The 22,100-nt window shown below is 32.7% G+C and overlaps 3 protein-coding genes and 1 pseudogene across 5 annotated transcripts; all 4 read left to right on the top strand.

Moving 5' to 3' along the window:
• The first annotated feature begins 1,612 nt into the window (after positions 1-1,612).
• LOC102591835 (vacuolar amino acid transporter 1-like) lies at positions 1,613-6,246 on the top strand. The gene is made up of 11 exons (XM_006338957.2): positions 1,613-1,960; positions 3,202-3,470; positions 3,919-4,133; positions 4,236-4,259; positions 4,339-4,519; positions 4,611-4,830; positions 4,941-5,076; positions 5,197-5,362; positions 5,484-5,527; positions 5,630-5,692; positions 5,786-6,246. Exons 1-11 carry the CDS (start codon positions 1,773-1,775, stop codon positions 5,867-5,869), a joined length of 1,590 nt encoding a protein of 529 aa, XP_006339019.1. The 5' UTR covers positions 1,613-1,772; the 3' UTR covers positions 5,870-6,246.
• Positions 6,247-9,353: 3,107 nt separating this feature from the next.
• On the top strand, positions 9,354-12,865 carry LOC102592162 (laccase-4-like; annotated as a pseudogene).
• A 1,922-nt stretch (positions 12,866-14,787) lies between these two features.
• Positions 14,788-18,965, top strand: LOC102592501 (probable protein S-acyltransferase 16). 2 transcript variants are annotated; one of them, XR_366602.2, is made up of 8 exons: positions 14,788-15,204; positions 17,231-17,323; positions 17,405-17,506; positions 17,747-17,824; positions 17,903-18,001; positions 18,090-18,185; positions 18,372-18,548; positions 18,648-18,965. XR_366602.2 is itself a non-coding variant. In XM_006338959.2 (7 exons), the coding sequence occupies exons 1-7, from the start codon at positions 14,932-14,934 to the stop codon at positions 18,483-18,485; spliced, it is 855 nt and encodes a 284-aa protein (XP_006339021.1). In that variant the 5' UTR covers positions 14,788-14,931; the 3' UTR covers positions 18,486-18,965. The 2 variants fall into 2 exon arrangements, 1 of the variants encoding a protein (XP_006339021.1); XM_006338959.2 differs by having other exon boundaries at positions 18,372-18,965.
• A 471-nt stretch (positions 18,966-19,436) lies between these two features.
• LOC102592952 (UPF0161 protein At3g09310) lies at positions 19,437-21,945 on the top strand. Of its 2 annotated transcripts, none has more exons than XR_001473604.1 (6): positions 19,437-19,647; positions 19,736-19,805; positions 20,774-20,833; positions 20,928-21,104; positions 21,277-21,365; positions 21,508-21,945. XR_001473604.1 is itself a non-coding variant. In XM_015309450.1 (6 exons), the coding sequence occupies exons 1-5, from the start codon at positions 19,504-19,506 to the stop codon at positions 21,333-21,335; spliced, it is 474 nt and encodes a 157-aa protein (XP_015164936.1). In that variant the 5' UTR covers positions 19,437-19,503; the 3' UTR covers positions 21,336-21,365; positions 21,508-21,945. The 2 variants fall into 2 exon arrangements, 1 of the variants encoding a protein (XP_015164936.1); XM_015309450.1 differs by having other exon boundaries at positions 20,964-21,104.
• Positions 21,946-22,100: the final 155 nt, after the last annotated feature.

A 22,100-nucleotide genomic window follows, 5' to 3' on the forward strand; every position in this document is an offset into this window, starting at 1 on the left:
ATATAAATATATTTTCATTACTATTTAGTATTTTCTTTGTATTAAATTTATTTCTCTTATTCTTTTTGTTGGTTATAAATTTAAGAATAATATTATAAATCACAATAATTAACAACATAAATATTTAAAAGTTATATTAAAAAAATTCGATTGACTCTTGACATTCTATTGGTACCACATAAAATGGTTAGATGATAAACATATATTATTTGAAATTGACGTAAAAAGTATTATAGATCACAATAATTAATAATTTTAAAAAAATTAAAAAACATATAAAAAAATCACTTGACTCCAAAAATCTATCAATGTCACATAACTTTGGACATGAAAAGTAACATATATTATTTGAAAATTACGTTAAAAAAGGTATTATAAATTACAATAATTAATAATTTAATATATTTAAAAGACAAAAAAAGTTAATTTTTGAAATCCTATAAATGCCACATAAATTAAAACAAAGAGAATAATATATACTATTATTTTAAAATTATGTAAAAAAAAGTACTATAAATTACAATAATTAACAACTTAAATAGGCCTTAAAATATTTTTAAAATCATAAAAAAAATTTGATAAATTCTCAAGTTTCATACTATCACATAAATTGAGACAAAAAAATTATTAATATATATTGGGCCCCATATTAGCACGGGTCCTGTATCTAGTATAAATATAAACACCGCTAAATGCAAGCTTCCAAATTTCCAGTGAAGTCACGTGAGTTATGTCCCCTAAAAAGGTAAAAGAACATTATTTATATCATTTGAAAAGGTTTTAACTTTTATATAATGATATAATATAAAAAATAGTAATTAAATAGTTAAATAGTAATTTTTAATTGTAAACTTATACATGATTTAAATAATTTTTAAATGGAAAAAAAACACTGGCTAGTTCTCTTGGTTATCCATTAAAATAGGCAAATCACAATCTACAAAACTTGTTGTCAGTGATTTCAGCACAAAAATCGAGGCAAGAGAAGAAGAGTTGCGTGAATATTTCAATAAGGAGATATGAAAGATTAATTACGGAGTTTGGCTGTTTGAGTAAAAATAGGGTAAAAACGTTACACATATGCAGCTTGATATTACATAAAAAGTTACTAATTAGTTGAGCATTCTCCGATTATTAATATTATTACTAAGACAAATTAACATGTAAAAGGGATGGATGGATTGTTTACAATTTTGTCCATCAATTATTTATGAATTTGACAAATCAAATCAAATGTATTTTCAACTTTTTAAGAGTGCTCTTAGTGAAATGACTAAAATATCATCATGAACCACAGAACAAACCTAAATATCATAAAAGATAGTTGTACACGTAATTTATAACGAATTTAAAATATATTTTCTCTCTTTTTTTAAAAAAAAACATTCTTTATTATACTTGATTAACTAATCATATCTTATCCACGTGTATTTTGGTGTAGCGATGTTACATTTTTAAGTAGAGATTTCGTTTCTGAATGGATCCTATCGTGCGAAATTCAAATTTAATTGGACTCCAAGATTCAAACTAATCATATCTTAATTACTTTTATTCGCAAAATAGATTTGTCTTTTTAACCTAGTACAAAGAATAAAAAGGTATAAACAGCTCCTCTTCTTTTTTCTTTATCATTCTAAACAACTCTGGAATCTCAATTTCAATCTATTTTCTATTGACCCCAAATTGAATCTCTTTTTCAATTTTTTTCTAGATTTTCTTATATTGACAACTTTTTTTTTTGTTTTTTCAAATAAAATCACAAAAATATAGATATGGGTATGAAGCTTGATGAAGAATATGGAGCAGATAGATTATTGCAAATCGAAACGGACGATGAAGAGAATGAGGCACATGATACGGTTAATGAAGACGACGATACTGGATCTGAAATCTCTAATCACTCTGTTCATGCCCCTTTTCATAGCCAACTTGATTCTCCTACTTGGCCTCAAAGTTATCGGTATGATTTTTTTTTCTATTGGTTGCTAATTTTTTCATGCATGGAAAATAAATGAATAGTAATATCGCGTGATCTAGTGGTTAATGAAGTGACTTAGTGGGTAATGAAGTGGATTGAGAAGCCTGAGGTTTTTGGTTTAAATTTAAGTAGAGACAAAAATTACAGGTGATTTAGTCGAAGTGCATGCAAGCTCAGCTGGCCGGACACTACCACTTATTATCCCAAAAAATAGGTATCCTCTTGTGGTGATTTTGAAAGAATAGTCGAGATGCACGAAAGTTGGTTCAAAGTTCAAACAGTAAGGTTATTAAATAAAAGAATAAATGAATAGTAATATCGCTTGGCCTAGTGGTTAATAAAGTGGGAGAGAATGTATGATTCGTGGTAATAATGTTTTCATGTGTTTAAGTATGAGTATGGTTTAATGGTTAATGAAGTGGGTTGAGAACCGTGAGATCTCAGGTTCAAATTCAAGTAGAGACAAAAAATTTAGGTGATTTAGTCGAAGTGCATGCAAGTTGGCCTTAACATTTTCACTTTTTATCCCAAAAGATAGGTATCCCTTTCGTGGTGATTTTGAAAGAATAGTTGAGATGCACATAAGTTGGTTTAAACAATAAGATTATTAAGAAAAAGCAAAATGTATAACTAAGAAGATGTTAAGTGTGAGTATTTAAATTTGTGTTGTTATTATGTATAGATTCTCCGTTCTGGCTACATCTTATTAATGTTAGTTGGGATTTGGTTCCAGGGATATTATTATTGTTGTTGTTATTATTATTATTATTACTAGTGTTGTCAAAGGCGCGCTTAAGCCCTGAAGCAATGCACATAACATGTTGAGCGCTTTGCCTTGCTTTATGGGCGCTTCAGTGTTGTCATCAAGGCTCTAAAGCTTCTTTTCCTTGCCAATGAGTGCAATCCTTAATCCGTGGCACTAAACAATTGATATTTTGTTTTTATCATAATTTTTTCAAAGGAAGTCGCTAACTTATGGTATCCCCTGAACCAAGGGTGTGCTATAATCTTGTATCATATAAACTTCTTCAGGATAGTGTGTCTGCAGACCTTACCCCTACCTAGGAAGGTAGAGAGGTTGTTTCTGATAGACCCTCAGCTCAAGGAAATACTACCATCATGATCAAATATAACTGCATTTTGTTACTTCTTGTGAATTGACTTGAAATTTGTACAATGTTTCATCCAAATGAAGAGTACTGAATCTTTTATTGAATATATAGGAGGTCAATGGACGTGTTTACAGGGGTGACCCCTCCATCATTGAGTTTTTTAAAGGGAAGCTCCATGTTGAGTTCAGCATACATGAGGTCTCAAACTCTGACACCTGAATATTCCCTCAGTAAACCTTTCATTTCTTCTCCAAGCCTTGACAGGGAAGAAATTCCAACTTCGAATCCTTCAAAGCTATCGATTGTTTCTTCCGCAATATTTTCAGCACCAGAATTGCCACCATCACAACAATGTTCATATACCCAATCAGTTCTTAATGGTAAGACATGGATGTTATCTTGTTGTTTGTATAGTGATGGCTTATTGTTCTACTGCTAGGGTAGCCGAACTTTGGTCCTCCAGTTTTGTCATCGTAACATTTATGTCTAAAGACTGTCCATTTTCTGTTGCACTTTTTGACCATGTGCACTATTTGAAAATCATGCTAGAACGTCTTTGATCGCATACAGAAAAAGGTTTAGACTTTAGACATGTATTTATATAACCTGGAGCTATATTGTTCATGTCCTGTTGTTCTATAGGTACTTATTTCTGAAATTACATCTATGTTTCTCCTGAAAGTTCAGTATTTGGTTAAAATATCAGTAGATTGGTACCCGACTAATGTTCTGCTTGTTTTTCCTTGTCATATCTGTTTCGAGTACTTAAACCTCTCATCTCTATTCTCCTGTTTGTTTGTTTTAACGTGGATTGATTTTTCAATGCAGCAATAAATGCTCTGTGTGGAATAGGGATCCTTTCGATTCCCTATGCACTCAAAGAAGGGGGATGGTGTAGCCTTTTCCTTCTGTTTCTTTTTGGAATCATTACTTATTATACTGGAACTCTTTTGAAAAAATGTTTAGAAAGTTCTCCTGGTATTGAAACCTATCCAGATATCGGACAAGCTGCCTTTGGATTGTCTGGTCGAATATTCATAGCTGTGAGTATGACAAATTATTGACGACATATATACTAATGTTTTTTCAATTTGTAGAACAAGATTTTCGTTTGGTTGCTAACGTTGGATTTTCATTAAATGCAGATAGCCTTGTACGCGGAACTATATGTAAGTGTCTAATTCTCGCTCTCTGCTTCATACTGCTGTATGTAGCCCTTAACTTGGAACTACTTTTTCCTCTTTACAGTCCTCTTGCATAGAGTATTTGATTATGATGAGTGATAACCTCGGAGCCCTATTCCCGAATATTCACATGGAGTTTGCTGGACTTCATCTGAATTCTTATCAAATATGTGCTATTATTTCTACCCTTGTCATACTTCCAACCGTTTGGCTTAGAAATCTCAGTTTGCTGTCTATCGTTTCAGGTATTGGATACTTACCTCAAAATGTCTCGAACTAGTTCATAGTTGTTCTATTTGTGCTAATGTGTGTTGAATTGTGATTCTCTTTGCTCAGCCGGTGGAGTGATTGCACTGACTGTCGTGGTGATCTGCTTGCTATGGGTCGGGGTGGTTGATGATGTTGGATTTCACCCAAGTGGAACAGCTATTAACATTGCAAAGATACCTGTCACAATTGGTCTTTATAGTTTCTGCTATGGAAGCCATTCAGTTTTCCCAAATATCTACTCATCAATGAAAGAACCTTCAAGATTCCCTTCTGTTCTACTTATAAGGTAAATTGAATGAATTAGGCATTTACGTATACAATGATGTGATCAATCAAAATGTACATCTGGAAGTTGAAGGTTTAAGATTTAACTTGTATTGGTTCATACTGATGCAGCTTCAGCACTGCCTTCTTTTCGTACCTCGGAGTAGCAATTTGTGGCTTTTTAATGTTTGGTGAAAACACCAATCCACAGTTCACTTTGAATTTGCCAACAAAACTTGTTACTTCAAAAGTTGCAGCTTGGACAGTGGTAAGAATAATATTAGCCGCTTTAGCCTATGCTTTTCTCATAGAAGACTGAATTTGTTTCCCCTGTTTTACATTGGATGATTATTGAAAATTTAAATATAAATAATGTTTTTTTTTGCAGGTCATTACCCCTCTCACAAAATACGCGATAACACTTACACCAGTAGCTTTTGGCATAGAAGAATTCTTACCTTCGCCTCAGCTTAGAACTTATGCTGTATCCTTACTTATCAGAACACTTTTGGTGTTTTCAACTCTGGTCATTGCATTGGCAGTTCCATATTTTGGTACGTATTTTCATATAACATTTGCATTGTAACGATATACACGAGTACAAAAGGAGGAACCCGTTATAAACTAGTAATCTGTTTACAAACTAAGATATTTCTTTATGAAACTTAACTGCAGGCTCTGTAATGTCATTGATTGGATCTTCACTAGTAATGCTTGTGGTAAGTTTAGCAAAATTGTTTCATTTTACTCTTAAAATGAAAAGCTAATTAGCTTAAGGTACATACATAACATGACTTTTTTCTTTTGCTTGTTTTTTTCAGTCTTTAATCCTTCCTTGTGTATGCTACATCCAACTACGCAAGGATCAAATCACGCGATTTCAGGTATTTTTCTCTCCATTTTTCAGTTGAAAAAAAATATTTTTTCAACCCCTAACTATGCTAAAAATAATTTTATTTCCCTCTTGAATTATTCAGCTTGCAGCTTGCAGTTCCATTATAGTGGTGGGACTGATTTCAGCTGTAGTTGGCACATATTCTGCACTCACAAACATGGTCTAGTTTGAAGATGGAAGGTTCGGTCTCGTTATTGATAGAGTGAATAGATATCTCTCTTCTGATTCAAAATCGTAGTTCCGAGAGTTGGGTTCTTGTACACTATGCACACAATGGTAGCATTGATCAAATGTCAAAAGTGAAAGGGGTTCAAAAAGGAAACAGAAAAAAATAAAGTACCACCAATTTTGTAGAATTGCTTGAGTGATTATGAAATCGAAGTTGTAATTAGCAAGAAATTAGATCTTGATTCATTTTTATTACTCTTAATGTTGGTTTTTTTAAACCCTTTCTATTGTACCTAAATCCTATCATTGTAACAGTGGTTTATTACATTGTTACCTCATGATTTAGCAATTAATTGGACCAGCAGTTTGTTATCACCTTGGGGATTTATCTATATCTATTTGTATCTAGTGTTTTTGATATACTGATGGTATAATCACTAATTTGGTCGAACTTATGGGTAAACAAAGTGAATTTTGATAGGTAATTGGACTCCTTACGTATGTGTAACAGGTATTTCAAGAAATAACGATACTTATATTTATACAATAGACGAGCAGATATAGGATTTCTATAATATGGATGCACCCTTGAGTAAACAACTCAATATTCAATCAAGTATATCATTCTAACTCTTTTGGAGTATGGGAGCCAACACATAATATTAAATCAAATTTAGGAAATATGTACAAAAACACTTAATTTGACAAAAAATCATGGGTTCACATGATGTGATTGCGTTCTTTTAGTTTCTTTTTTCAAAGAGAAAAAGGTCTGCAAAATACTTCAACTTTGGCCGAAATTGTTGTTATGATACCAAACTTTATGGAGGACCTATTACCCCCTGCACTATTTAATAGTATATTTTAAAGGTATATATGTGGCCACGTGGATACATTACTATTTATAATAATGCAATATTTATGATGTCCACGTGGGCATATATATACCTTTAAAATACACTATTAAATAGTGCAGGGGTAAAAGGTTCTTTCTGAAGTTCGGTATCGTTATAGCAATTTCGGTCAAAGTTTGGATATATTTCAAGTCTTTTTCCCTTTTTCTAGTTTCACTTTCCCTGGATGTAAATAGTGTAATTGTTGGGTAATGCTAACATCCTATTTATGACAAGGTCTATGAGGGGGCTGGGGTTGTCCAGGTCGGAGTCATGATCAAACATAACACTTGTGTGGTAGACTTAGTTAAGAAATAAAGTTACGTCTTTGCTATTAGCTAAGACTTTTGGCATATGATGGTAAGTGCTCGATCCTACCAGTAATTTTATGTAATGTAGCAACTTTCCTTCTCTCTCATTTTAGATTTTGTTCTTCCGTGTGAATGTCAGGTAAAGTTGGATCAAGAATTTTAAGTTTATAATCACAACTCTTTGTGTTTACTAGGTTTTGGATAGTTTACTCATATACATAAACAAGTGAAATTCATAATAAATAGAGGATTCAAATCAAAATTATTGAGTTCTGTTGAATCCGTACGATGTAAGCAGAATGTTGGTGTAGTTTGAATAGTCACCATTAGTCAAACAGTTTGGATTGACATGAAGGGATGTAGAATGAAGCAAGGCATGTCCATTGCTTGCCATAAAAATAGCTTAATACACAAACTTTCCAAGTGTTGTTGTGTCCAGTTAACTACTTAGAATTGTGAGATACCAAAAGGATGAAAACCCATTTCTCACCAATTTTAGCTTCTTCACTTCAATTCAGTAGACGATATATTTAGGGATAGTTTTTTCACCTTTAATTAAAAGTTTTGATTTTGATCTCTAGATATGAAAAAAATCTTGTTATAAGAAGCGCTTTGTCTGGGCCTTACATAGCGCATGCGGATTCAAATTAATTAAAACTCCAGCACATATATCGAATACGAGTAGAAAAAGATATCTTATTGAACATTTGCTTAATTATCAAATGAACAAGTATGTTGAAAGTCAAAAAAGATTACAAGCCCATGATTTAACTTGATAAAAAAGCATATGTAGTTATCATTATACCCATCAATTGATAAGTGTTAAGATCTGATAAGAGGGTGTGCAGTGTGTACAAATGTAAACACTTTACGCAATATTATATTATTAATAATAAAAAATGTGAATATTAGCATTATTATTATTGAAAAACTATGAATATATACTACAAGCATGTTACGTTACTGAATACGATCATTTAACAACTTCTTGGATGAAAACGCTAACGAGAAACTTTTACTTATAAAATTACACTAAATATATTGTTATTGATGTAAAAATACTTGAATCGCCAACCTCTTGAATTTCTTCTTAAGACAGATATATATATAAATAAATATTTTTCACAAAGAGGAAACTAAAACAATGCAAAATAATAATTAAAAGAAAAAGGCTTAGAATATAAATAAACATTTTTTAATTCGGCTTCAACTGATAACTAAACACTTCAACTTTGAGTATGTACATCTAGTCACCTCATGAACTCTTTTCTACTGTGTCAATTGAACACTCCAACTTACAAAATAATCATCTAGACACCTCCAAAATTTATGTGTCACGTCAGCACTGGATATCCATGAGATATAGTGGGGATCGGACGAATTAGAGTGTTTAGTTACCGATTAGGTATCTAGACGTGCACTCTTAATTATAATTGAAATAATTATTTATCAGCTAAGATCAAATTTGATGGTATATATGTTTATCTATTAGGCAAGAAATAAACCATGCACATACATATCCATATATGTAAAAAAGATAATTAATATGATTCAAGCTCTTGAATATTGAGGAAAGTTTTAGAACCTCATTAAAATATAAAAATTAAAACATATAGAGCTAGATTGTCTTTGACAACACTCTAAAGTTGTTTTCCAACTATAGTAGTTGGTCAATTTTATGCACAAATTCTGAACTTCTTCCTCATTGTTCTTCTTTAAACTATACTACTACTTTCATCACCTAACCAACCTAGCTAGCACCCCTATATATACATCAACTTTACTAGTTATCTTCATCCAACTACAATATAAAATTTAATCCAAACAATTAAGAAGACATCAAATTAAATTGATGAGTTCTACTACTTTTCCCCATTAGCTCCCATGACAATGTTCATTATTGTTTTTCTTGCATTATGTGTAATCTCTCAGCCTACACAAGCAATCACTAGACACTATAAGTTCAATGTATGCATTTTTGCTAATTTCCAAAATATTTTAGATAATATGTTTATTTAATTTAATTTCTTATGCTCTGCACTAATTTGCTATTAGTTGTCACATTTTTCTTTTAATTACTGCTTTATTTTGCTTGAGCCGAGGGTCTTTCGAAAACAACTTCTCTATCTCCGAGAGCTAGTGATAAGGTTTGTGTACACACTACCTTCCCTAGACCCCACTTTGTGGAACTGCACTGAATTTGTTTTTGTTATTGTTGTTTAATTTAATTTCTTGCAAATGCTAACAATTTTTTGAATATTTATTTATGTAGATTACAATGCAAAATGTGACAAGATTGTGCCATACAAAGAGCATAGTAACAGTCAATGGAAAATTCCCAGGGCCTCCAATTGTGACAAGGGAGGGTGAGCGTCTACTTATAAAAGTCACCAACCATGTTCCTAACAATATTACCCTTCATTGGTATAATTCTTTGGACCACATTACATTAAATAGGCTATTTTATGCCCCTTTTTGGGTCGTCATTCAAATTTTGTCTCTATTTTTAAAATTTGCATTTTCTCATAACAGTTGATCTAACGTTTTCTCATAAGATTTACAATTTGCTCAAAAAGAATCTTTTAAACCATGATCTAAAATATTCATAAAATTAAAAGATAGTGAATAAAAAGAAGACCATTTACTAAACAGCTGTCCCAAAAAGGCACAAAATTTCATAATCCATTTACTTACATCCTTTCTATATGATCATTTAACTTGAATATATCAACATTTTAATATCTTGTACAAAATTAGTAGTGTATTTCAACCTATTGTAACATACTAAACTTCCTTATTTTCCATATAACTAATCACACTTGTTCTAAACAATTTACCTTTAGTTATTCTTTAGGTGCTCAGTGCGCTATTTTTAATGTATAGAAGTTAAACTCTTTTTTAGGTATTCGTAGATTAGTTTCTTTCTTTTTCCCCTTCTTAATAGGCATGGAGTTAGACAACTACGTAATGGATGGGCAGATGGACCAGCTTATATAACACAATGTCCCATTCAAAGTGGCCAAACGTATTTATACAATTACACAATTATTGGCCAAAGAGGGACTTTATGGTGGCATGCACATATTTCATGGCTAAGATCTACTCTTTATGGTCCTCTAATTATTCTTCCTAAGAAAAATGTATCTTACTCAATCTATACATAAAATCAAATTTATAATTATTATAATTATGTTATTTATTGTGAAATTTTGTTGATGTTTAATTAGGAGAATGGTTTAATACTGATCCTGAGGATATTATTAGCCAAGCTTTACAAAGTGGTGGGGGCCCAATGTCTCTGATGCCTACACCATCAATGGTCTTCCAGGGCTCTTGTACAATTGCTCTACAAAAGGTAAGTAATTTATACACAATCAAATCATCTTTATCGATCGTAACAGATAACATATTTTATTTTTCAAGACTATAATCGCACATTTTTAGGGGTTTTCTTGTAAATATCCTTTGTTTTCCACCCCTCACCCAGAAGGATCAATAGTGTTCCCACTTATTCTCCAGCATGACTCGAATCCTTAATCTACTGGTTGATGTTGGTGGAGGTGCTCAACCACTTAAGTAAGCCTCACTTGACTGTAAATATCCTTTGAATGACCAGATGACTGATAGTGTAATTATCTTTTATACACTAGCGGTGTAAATATAACTTAAATTATTAGCGCAAGGAACTTTTTACATCATCATGTCATTTTAACTGTTAATTGTAATAGGTTATGTATCTTATTTTCAAGATTATATTCTATTATCAGTTGTAGCAGATGGCCTATTTTATGTTCAATATTACAAATCTCACATTTTAAGGGACTTTCTTGTAAATATCCTCTTTTTTCCACCCACCCTAGTTAGATCAATAGTGTTTCCACTTTTTCCACGCCACCCTAGTTGGATCAATAGTGTTTCCACTTTTTCCATGCCACCCTAGTTGGATCAATAATATTCCCACTTACACTCCAGCATGACTCAACCCACAATCTACCATTGATGGTGGAGGTGCTCAACCACTTAAGCAAACCTCACTTATCTGTAGATATCTTTTGAATGACCTGATACTGTAATTTTTTTATTCTAACAGTATATATACAACTTAAACCGTTAGCATAAGGAACTTCTTACACCATCATGTTATCTTTACCTAATATAATAGATAACATATCTTATTTTCGAGATTACATCCTACAACACTAACTTGTGCTCTATAAATGGTTTGTGTAATAGATACATTTAAGCTAAAGGTCAAGACAGGGAAAACATACCTTCTAAGAATGATCAATGCTGCACTCAATGATGAACTTTTCTTCTGCATAGCAAATCATACACTCACAGTAGTTGAAGCTGATGCATTATATGTCAAACCATTTGACACTAAAACAGTACTTATAACACCAGGACAAACAACAAATGTACTATTGAAAACCAAATCAAAATACCCAAATGCCACTTTTCTCATGTTTGCTAGACCTTATGTCACTGGTCAAGGCACATTTGACAACTCTACTGTTGCTGGAATACTCGAATACGAATCACCAACACCGCATTCGACTAAATCAAACTTGTCAAGGTCCTAACGGGACCAAATTCGCAGCGTCGATTAATAATGTGTCATTTGTACAACTTACAAATGCTCTGCTTCAATCTCATATTTTTGGACAATCAAAGGGTGTTTATAGCCCTAATTTTCCTGTTAATCCTTTGAATTGGTTCAATTATACTGGGAATCCTCCAAATAACACTATGGTTAATAATGGTACTAAAGTTTTGGTACTTCCTTTTAATACAAGTGTTGAGTTAATTATGCAAGATACAAGTATTCTTGGTGTTGAAAGTCATCCACTTTATCTTCATGGCTTCAATTTCTTTGTTGTTGGACAAGGTTTTGGTAATTTTGACTCGAATAAGGATCCTGCTAAATTCAATCTCATTGATCCTGTTGAGAGGAACACTATAGATGTGCCATCTGGCAGATGGGTTGCTATTCGATTTTTAGCAGATAATCCAGATTAGTTGACTAAAACACTTTTCTGTTCAGTTTTATATGAAACTATTTCTTTTTTAGATTGTTTAAAAATAGTATTTTTCTATGTCTGGAAATTAAATAAGGAAAAAAGCTCGAATATATCGTTGAACTATCAGAAATGGCTCAGTTGTACCATTTGTCAAGAGCGTATTTGTGCCCTTACTATGACCAAATGTGCACATTTATGTCACTCTTCACTAATAGCTCAAACAACCGATTTAAATAGAGAAAAAAAAACAGAATCTACGCATGTCATCTATTAAATGATTCACGTCACCTAATTTGTTCCACTTTATTTTAACTCATCCCAATTAAATTTGACCCGCCTTAATGTTATAACCCGACCCATCCACTTCACTTTTAACCCATCCATTCTCTTAATCGATCAGTAAACATCTCGTTTTATTTTTAATAACATGATTTTACATTTATACAAATGTCGTGACACGTTAAAGATCATAGATTACAAAAGTTTTTCTTTCTTCATTAAACATCATTTTCAGTCAAATAGTGTCGCATAAAATACGACAGAGGAAATAGGAGTTGTTAAAACTTCAAGAATTTGTACTTTTAGTGAAATTTAAAAGGGATTAATATATTTAATGAATGTTTTGAAATTAATTGTAGGTGTTTGGTTCATGCATTGTCACTTAGAAGTGCATACAAGTTGGGGATTGAAGATGGCATGGCTTGTTTTAGATGGAAAACTTCCCAATCAAAAACTCCTTCCTCCTCCATCTGATCTTCCTCAGTGTTGATTTCTTGATATTTTAAAACTTTTTTGCACTTTTAATTATTTATTTCTTGTCTTCATCTTCTTTTTTTTTGGATAAGGGTCTGAAAAATACCCCAACTTTGGTTGGATTTGTTGTTGCGATACTAAACTTTCATGAGGACCTATTACCTCCCTAGACTATTTAATACCGTATTTTAAACATATATATTTGCCTACGTGGATATAAAAAAATAATGCAAAATTATAAATAGTAATGTGTCCACGTGGGCACATATATACCTTTAAAATACACTATTAAATAGTTCAGGGGGTAAAAAATACGGTATTAAATAGTCTAGGGAGGTAATAGGTCCTCATGAAAGTTTAGTATCGCAACAGCAAATTCGACCAAAGTTAGATATTTTTCAGACCCTTATCCCTTTTTTTTTGTTCATTTATGTATTTTGGGTGTGTGTTTGTTTTATTTAACATTCATTTTTGTTTGTAACTGACTGGCCTTTTCATGTCATGGTCTAACAAGAGAGGGAAGAATTGACTGCCTTTTGTAATTTAATAAGGACTGATATATTCTATACAAGTGAGAATAAATGGTTTTTTGTCCATTTAATACTTTCACCGTCTCAATTTTCGTGGTATTACTGATTTGACATAAAAAAATAAATAGAAAAAGAAAGATTATTGAAATTTGTGATCTAGAACAAATCGTGAACATTGTTTCTAATTTAAAAAATGTGACATTTTTTTTTAGGACAGATTAAAAAGAAAAGTGTGTCACATGAACTGAGATCAACATAAAAAGTGACACTTTACTAACCATATGTCACTATTATATATGGTAAGGGGCTAAGGGCCGGCAAAAATGGCCTGAATTATTGAAAATATTGTAAACATGTCTTTTGTTTTGCCACGAAAATTTTATCGTTAGACGTTAGCCAAGTGAAATAAATATGCAGAAAAAAAAAAAGTCATTTATTATTTGGCTAATGTTAATATTGTTTCGAAGAACTTATGTAAAATGGCTGCAAAATTGGTTGGTTGGTCGTAGTAGAGTACATGATATGATTTTTGGTGGGAGAAAAGTGTTGGGAGTTAGACTCAACTCGAAGCATGATAAAATAAGTAAAGTTCAATAAATAAATAAATAAATATATATATATATATATACATATATCCAATATATGTCTTTAAATTGTAGATTTGATTTAAAGTTGACTAATTTTGCATAATATAAATTATATAATTAGACAGAAGATGCTCCCATTATTTCCTTTTATGTATTTGTTTTAGTTTAATTGAATCATGAAGTTTATGGAATTAAGAGGAATTATGAAATTTGATGGTCTTAACCTAAAATGTACTAACATATAAAAATAGTTTTTTTAATCTTGTAATGTAATATATGTTGTTATTATTAGAGTTAATGATAAATAAATAAAAACAAATCTAAACTATCATTATTTTACTAGTTTCAACTTCAACTATCAATTATTTTCTTTTCCAAACTAAATTATTCTTTTCCTACCTGAACTATCTTTATTTGTATATTAAAACATACCTCAAAGTTGATTAAGTCAACTATAAGTTGTTTCTTTTTTTCAATCTGAACTATCATCATCTACTCAACTAGATGTGCTTTAATACATAGATGGTGATTATTCGAATATGAAAAAGAAACAATTGATAATTTGATATGAAACTCTCAACATCATCACGATTTAAATGTGTTTTTGACTAATAATTCTTATGCTCACCAGAAAAACTGAGAAAATATCATCTTTCAATCAAATCAAATAAAATAAGATACATAAAATTGAAATATATTAAAAATATAGTTTATGAAACTTTGGTTTGAAGAAATTATGTTTAAAAAATTATGGAATTAGTTGGTAGTAATAAAATACTTCACAAATTCGCATTGTTTTAGGTGGACAAAAGTGTTAAAAAAGTTAAGACCAACCGGACATTTTCTGATAAGTAATAAAAGAAACTTCATGAACCCAAAAACCAAACAAGCCCTTACTTGTACTCCTCTAGATCCAAACCCCACCGTTAAATTCTCGCCGGCGGTGATCCTTCCGACGTCGGGAAATGAAACGTGGCAGCGGATTCTCGTTCCACGTCACCGTCGTCATAGCCGCCATTGCATTCATATACTTCTCAACGGTGTTCGTCTTCATTGATCAGTGGTTTGGGATTTGGTCGTCCCCTGGAATGCTTAACGCGGTCTTCTTCACCGTCGTTGCTGTTATGTGCATTTCCAATTATGCCCTTGCCATCTACACCGATCCGGGTCAGGTTCCTAGCTCATTTGTACCCGACGTTGAAGACCCTGATAATATTGTTCATGAGATCAAACGGAAGGTTTTTGCATTTCTTTCATTTTTTTATTTTTTGGTTTGAATTATTAGCTTGTGTTTACCATTTCTGCCATTTTTAGCTTTATTTCTATATATATAAGTGTGTATATATAATATATTACTTCAATTTGTATTTCTGTTCTGTGGAAATTATTTTCCATATTTTTTATTGGATTAGGGAAAACAAGTAGGATAAATATGGTACTAATATAGCGTATAAGATTTTGTTTAGTGATAATTTCATGTATTAAAGAAAATCTTTTAGCGTTGGAAGTCATATTTAGTGATTTTTGGAAAGGAAAATGACTACATGATGATAATTTACATACCAGACTACTGCGGTACTGCCTGAATAGTGCCTTATTTTGAATTTAGTGACTACCTCTTCTTGAAATTGGAAAATGTTTTCCTCCGTATGAAGCACGCCCTTAAAAGGAAACATTTTTAACTGTTTCGAGCTAAGGAAACTCCACATCAATGGAGTTATGACTTGTAAGAACCTAATTACTTCTTCATTCAGTAATTGGAAAACATGGGGAAACATAAGCATGTTGTCAAAAAATCTTGCTGAACATGTGCTTTCTGTAGCATATGCTAAGTGAAGGAAAGACATGGCTTCGGTGTACTAGTTTGTCTCTTTACTGTGCTTGTTGCTAAATTTAATGTTGTGGAGAGAAAATCCCCAAGTATTAGGAGATTCATTATTGAGTCAGGAATGGATACTTAACTTGAAAAGATAAGGAGTTAGAGGTAATTACAAGAAGCAGCATACTCTAGAAGTGTGTCAAAAGTCAATACATGCCTACTGTATGTGAAAATTCAATATTAGTGCTATTTATAAATCTGAAGAAAGGATGTTTCTGCTCTGCTAAACATCCCTTACTTTTGGTGGTCCTCTCAATACTTTTCAGTCCATTTATTGGTGCTTTTCCCATCTTTCTTAAATCGTGGAACTGAATTCCTTTTTTCGGATGACATTTGAATGAAAAATGTGACTGGTCCAAAAATCACATGCACGTCCTTTCTTGATGCTTCAGCTAGCAGTTATACCATCTATAGAGTACTGCTTTAGCTCTATGTTAGGATTGTGAAATTTCCAGTAAATGTTATTTCTCATTGCATGATTGCTTCTTTAATGTGTTAATTTCACCTATCGTGTTGTTTATCCGCAGAACCAAAAAGTTACTTTTCTTATGACTTTAAATTTCTCTTTTCTTTAGAAGTTAAGGTATTATTCTGGAGCTTACAATGTCCAAGCATGAACATATAAAGTTAAAACCTCCCTATCTATTTTTGGAAGAATTCTGTAATGTCTAAGATAGATTCTGCCTTATTAGAAGTTCCTGTTACACCAAATGGCAAGCAAAACTATACAGTTTCATTTTATCTTCTGAATTGAGTTAGTTTTGGCTTCAAAACATCTCATATTTCTCTCCTTCCAAACTGTTCACCGTATACAGTAGCAACGGGATTCTAGATTTTGCACATGCTTTGTTTGAGAATAGCTAGAAAAGTAGTTGATTCTGCACATGTGGCTGTGAGTACTTAAAGTAAACTAACACTGATATTTTGTATTCTAATAATTAATCATGTTTAAATCATGAATAGAAGAAAAGTAGTTTATTGATGCTCTAAATATAACAGTTTTGATGACTATTCTCAATGAAGTTTAAGGACCTGAATCCTGATAGTTCATCAACATTTCTTACATCTAGTAATCTCATATATTTTACAGAATCCCTACAATAATGTTATTAGAATATAAACGTATATGCATAACCAATATTTTTTTTGAGCAATATTTAGTATTGCTAATTACATATTATTATTTTATTGACCAGATAACATGAAACTAAATTACATATTCTATTAACTGAAATTGATATTCTGCTTGAATTTCATTTTTGAAACAAAAAGTTGCAATGAAGCTCTCATTAGTGGCTGTAAAGTAGTAATACTCTTTACTTGATAGTATCAAGTTTGTGTTCGACCTTGGTGGATGTAATTTTGTTCTATGAATTATTCTACAGGGTGGGGATTTGAGATACTGCCAAAAGTGTTCCCTTTATAAGCCTCCACGTGCTCATCATTGTCGTATATGTAACAGATGTATACTACGAATGGTATGCCTAGTCTATATTTCATTTTTGTTTTATCTTGATGTACTGTATATTAAATTAAAAGTGTTTCATTTTGGATATAAGGATCATCATTGCGTGTGGATGAATAATTGTGTGGGCCATGCGAACTACAAGATCTTCTTCATCTTTGTTATGTATGCTGTTGTTGCTTGCATATATTCCTTGGTAAGTTTGCATTTTGGCACTCTTTGTACTGTATAATATCTTTGGATGCGCATTCTCAAAAAAAAAAAAAATCTTCGGATGCTATGACTGTCTTTTCTTTCTCAAGTATGCTCCATCTTCTTATTGCTGAGATCTATTAATTCAATTCTTGTTATTATGTATATATATGTCTGATCAAGCATAAATTGAGATTTGTTTTCTACCCTCAATCTTTAACAAGTTTTATTTTTATATATTCAGGTTTTACTTGCTGGTAGCATAACCATAGACTCTCCAAAGGATGACCAGCTAAGTGAAGGCTCTTACAGAGTTGTATATGTAATTTCCCATGAATATTTTTTGTTCTTTAGTAACTTTTCATTTGTCAATTTGCTCAAGATTTATTCCTGTTGATAGATTATCTCAGGGCTTATACTAGTCCCTCTAAGTTTGGCACTGGGCTTTTTCCTGTGTTGGCATTTTTACCTGATTTTGCAAAACAAAACAACAATTGAGGTTTGTTAACTGTAACATTGTATTTTTTCAATTCTTTTCGTGGCATATTATGTGTACAAGCACTAAGAAGGTTATTCATGCTCTCCAGTACCAAGAAGGTGTTAGAGCGATGTGCGTTGCTGAAAAGGGAGGTTATGTCTATTCACATCCATATGATCTTGGTGCATACGAGAATTTGATAGCAGTAAGACATTATTCCTCTTGCTTTCTCCTCCCAGTGTTTCTTCTGCTTGCTTTAACGATAACATTTTTCTTTTACTGTATGTAACTTTCTTGTTTTACTGTAGAATATCGGTTGAAACGCATGTGGTTTATCACACTTGTTACCTGTTTATATCAACATTTGAATTAGTTTCTCTTTGCAATGCAGGTTCTAGGTCCAAATGTCCTTTACTGGCTGTTGCCCTCCACAAAACATATAGACTCTGGCCTTCGTTTTCGGACATCATTTGATAACGTACCGAGGACGCCTGTATCAAAATGAAATGTTTCTTCTTACAGCAGAGATGTAAAGTGTTTGATCACCAAAGCAGTTCGGTGCAGCTGTGTAAGTCTAGCTTTTACCTTGTAAAGTAGCAGCTCCACTCTTCGTGTTGCCAAATGATACAACATGGAGGCAGTCATCAACTTTTTTGTATTCTAACAGTTGTAAGAGATGTTCAGTCCTCCATCGGCGGTCGCACTGTAGTCGAAGGTAACTAGAGAATTGAAGCAGTTGGACATAGGATACTAGCATTGTTCATAGTTGTGGCATTATTTACGTGATGTACAAAAAGAAGTTCCCTTTACAAGCTAACTTAGAGCATTGTGCTGTAGCTCAAATGGTTGTAAATTGTAATACATGCAAATTGCAACTACATAATGAGTTAATGTTACCTGTAATGTTTAATTTTTTACAAGTTTTGTTAGACAGACACATTTTCTTATTATCTTTTATTCTACCTTAACTTGTTAAATTCTTGAATGGTTCACTTATTCACAAGTTCTGCTAACGGACTAAATGTATTATATTCATTCTAGCTATCTTGTTATACTATTATTTATCACAAGTTTTGTGGATGCACAAATTTTCAAATTTCAACTTCAAAATCTGTGATCAGAAATTGTGGTGTCACAATAAAGTCCTCTTCTCCAATTTTATTTATATTTTTTTTTATAACGAGCTTATAGGCAACTTATGTATTTTTTCTTGGATATGGAAAAAATTATGTTGAGAGCGTCACTCCTGAATGAATCCACTCATGAATGGATAGTAGTGTGTCATTTGTGTTGGGAGCGTTACCCCTGAATAGACCGCACTCAGATTTCGTGTTGAATGTGTCACCCCTAAATAGGCCTTGCATTGAGATTCAGATTTAGTCAGATTCCCATGCGGATAAAAACCAAAAAAAAAATGTATTTTTCCAATCTTTTAACAAATTATTGCTCGATCACCATTCGTTCTCACCATAAGTTCCAGTAGCAGACCTGAACCCAAGTAGTTATCAAGAAATTCACAGCAGATGTCATCTTCCTCTCATCCATCAATGGCGCTAGCTTTCTACAGCTACTCCCCCTGTAAACCCTCTTCTTCAACAAATTCCAGTTTCCTTAGTTCGTCATCTCACACGAAGCAGCAGTCAAATCTTCTCTTTCCTCTGAGAAAAGTACTTCCATTTTCCACAACTACACCTCTTACCTTTTCAGTTCTCAATTAACCATAATTAATAACTTCCCTCTTCTTTTTTCTTGTAGAAATTAAGGCAGCAGAGTCGGAGCTTATGTATCGTTAGCGGGTCGGGTTCCGATGAGAGCAACTCTCAAGGTATGTGGCTCGAAAGCGGAGCTAAGATTTTGAGTTTATAAGTTCTGAATTTTGAAAATAATAGCTTTGTTGAGGCTCTTGATAAATTATTTATACTTGTTAATCGATTTTTAAAGAAGGAAAAAAGGAGGACAAAGAAAACTAAAAATAGTTGGCAATGTGTAATATATGTATAATTCATGTATAATATGTGTATGACAGTGCACAGTCTATACATATCGATTCGAAAAATAAACAATAAATCTGCCCAGCTATATTTGTGTAAAGATCCCATTTTAAAAGTAAAATACAATTCTTGTTTTTGGATATGATTTACTTGAACTTGTGCGATTATATTGGGTATGTTGTTGTTGTAAGTGATCAAAAGTTTATGTAAATGGCACATGTTAAGTATATATTGGTTCAGTATAAACACCGGATGCAGGTACGTTTTTTCTTTGGTAAAACTGAACAAGTGCACACACTGCTATGAGTTGGATCTTCAATTTATTGGTCAGGAAGAGAGATTCTGTTATAAAAGATAGTACCTTGGAGAATAGAATTTAGCTTCAGGCATGTCAATGACACTAGCGTTAAGGATCTTGTGCCCACTCGCCCACACACTGAATAGCATAATTAGGCATTTCCCAGGATTGAACAAGCTCTTTCAATTACAAACCACAAGAGAAAAAAAAAATCCCAGCTTATAAGAAGGTGAAGAAATAGAAAGCAGAGCTTGAAATCTATGTCATTGTTCACTATGTGCTATCTATATATAGGTGTCGCTCCAACGACTAGGTAGCGACTAGTTTGTAACGGCTAGTTAGACTATTTCAAGAGGAGACAAAATAATGAATGATAAGTTGAGAAAAATAGGGCCACTTCCTTGAGGGTTTCCCACAATTTCCAACAGATTTTGGGTCTAAGAAGTTTTTTAAGATGTTGGGGTTGCATTTTGCTGAAATTTGGTACTTGCTTTTTGAATTCAGATGATGAAGTAGATGATTTGGGGGTCAAAGCTGCATTATCAATGCTCAAGTTCTATAAAAGTAAGTTATGGATATGTTTTAGCTAAAATTTTGACACTTTTACTCTCCTGATTCTGTTGAGCTGTTTCGAATTTCTCACTTTTATGCTACAAAGACCGGCAGGACTGTGTAACGGTTGACTGTTAAGCAGGGGAAATCTCACCAATAATGCCAAAAAGTTGCCGCTATATACCAACATGCAGTGAATACTCCATGATCGCTTACAAGAAATATGGAGTTGTTAAAGGGACAGTTTTGACTGCCTGGCGTCTTTGTCGCTGTAACCCTCTAGGTAATGTTGTTCCATCGTTGGCTTTATAACTCTTGAGGTCACTCTGAAGCTTAGTGAAGTGAAATTTGGCATGTTCTACTCTTAGCTTCGAGTGAGATACTTCTAACTTTGTTGATAAGTCTTGGACTAAGATCTTAGTATGTCGCTCATACTATATTTCCAAACATGCCAGGAGGATCTGGTTTTGATCCCCCGAGATGGTTCGATGAGGAAAGTCCACCGCAGGAATAACACTTAATACTCCATTAAACAGAAATACAGGTATCTGGCTTTTGATAATGCAAAACCTTGTTACTGTAAAAAGTATATAAGCATTGTTTATTGTATTCTGTAATGCAGGTCAAAGTAGCGTCCTTCTCTAGCTGATATAATATAGAATACATTTCTTGTTTTCTTGATGCAGTTATCTTCTAATAGGTTCTGCACAATCATGTGAGCAAAAAGACTGTTAATGATGAAGATTCGTATAGGATGCGAGTCTTTGGTGTTCTTGGAGGAGCACAGTGGCCAAGCATTAGGGCAGCAAAACTAAACCAAACCCACAGTAGACCACATTTGAAAGTAAAGAATCAACGCCAAACCTGCAGTAGACCACATTTGGAAGTTACTTATCTACCTTGTTAAGTTTTTGAGTTCAAGTTATGCTCAAGACTGTATCAACTACGCGATATTGCATTTCTCCCCCCTTACCCTGTGATACTATCGTTGCACTTTTAGCCCTACAATGTATTTGAAGTGGCACATTTGATCCTATTTCACAAGGACCAGAAGTACAAAACTCATTTCTTTTGGCTGCATATAAGCTTGAAGCAAGTATGAGGTAACTTAAGAAAACTCATTTCTTTAGGCTGCATATAAGCTTGAAGCAAGTATGAGGTAACTTAAGGGTCATTTTTGTTGTACCTAATATCTGCAGTAGACCAGAAATCAAAGCTTAAAACTAGTATATTGTGAAGCTTCACAAGCAAATATAAAGACTTGATTGAGTTGCTTCGT

The sequence above is a fragment of the Solanum tuberosum genome, unplaced genomic scaffold, assembly GCF_000226075.1.
Source record: "Solanum tuberosum cultivar DM 1-3 516 R44 unplaced genomic scaffold, SolTub_3.0 scf00008, whole genome shotgun sequence".
In the NCBI taxonomy this organism is placed as follows: domain Eukaryota; kingdom Viridiplantae; phylum Streptophyta; class Magnoliopsida; order Solanales; family Solanaceae; genus Solanum; species Solanum tuberosum.

Coding starts and splice junctions, on each gene's coding strand:
- LOC102591835 (XM_006338957.2), top strand. CDS start 1,773: ATGGGTATGAAGCTTGATGAAGAATATGGAGCAGATAGATTATTGCAA. Junction 1,961..3,201: donor ACTTGGCCTCAAAGTTATCG/GTATGATTTTTT, acceptor TTGAATATATAG/GAGGTCAATGGACGTGTTTA. Junction 4,260..4,338: donor CCTTGTACGCGGAACTATAT/GTAAGTGTCTAA, acceptor TCCTCTTTACAG/TCCTCTTGCATAGAGTATTT.
- LOC102592501 (XM_006338959.2), top strand. CDS start 14,932: ATGAAACGTGGCAGCGGATTCTCGTTCCACGTCACCGTCGTCATAGCC. Junction 17,324..17,404: donor ACAGATGTATACTACGAATG/GTATGCCTAGTC, acceptor TTTGGATATAAG/GATCATCATTGCGTGTGGAT. Junction 18,186..18,371: donor CATACGAGAATTTGATAGCA/GTAAGACATTAT, acceptor TTTGCAATGCAG/GTTCTAGGTCCAAATGTCCT.
- LOC102592952 (XM_015309450.1), top strand. CDS start 19,504: ATGTCATCTTCCTCTCATCCATCAATGGCGCTAGCTTTCTACAGCTAC. Junction 20,834..20,963: donor AATGCTCAAGTTCTATAAAA/GTAAGTTATGGA, acceptor ACTGTTAAGCAG/GGGAAATCTCACCAATAATG. Junction 21,105..21,276: donor TTGTCGCTGTAACCCTCTAG/GTAATGTTGTTC, acceptor CAAACATGCCAG/GAGGATCTGGTTTTGATCCC.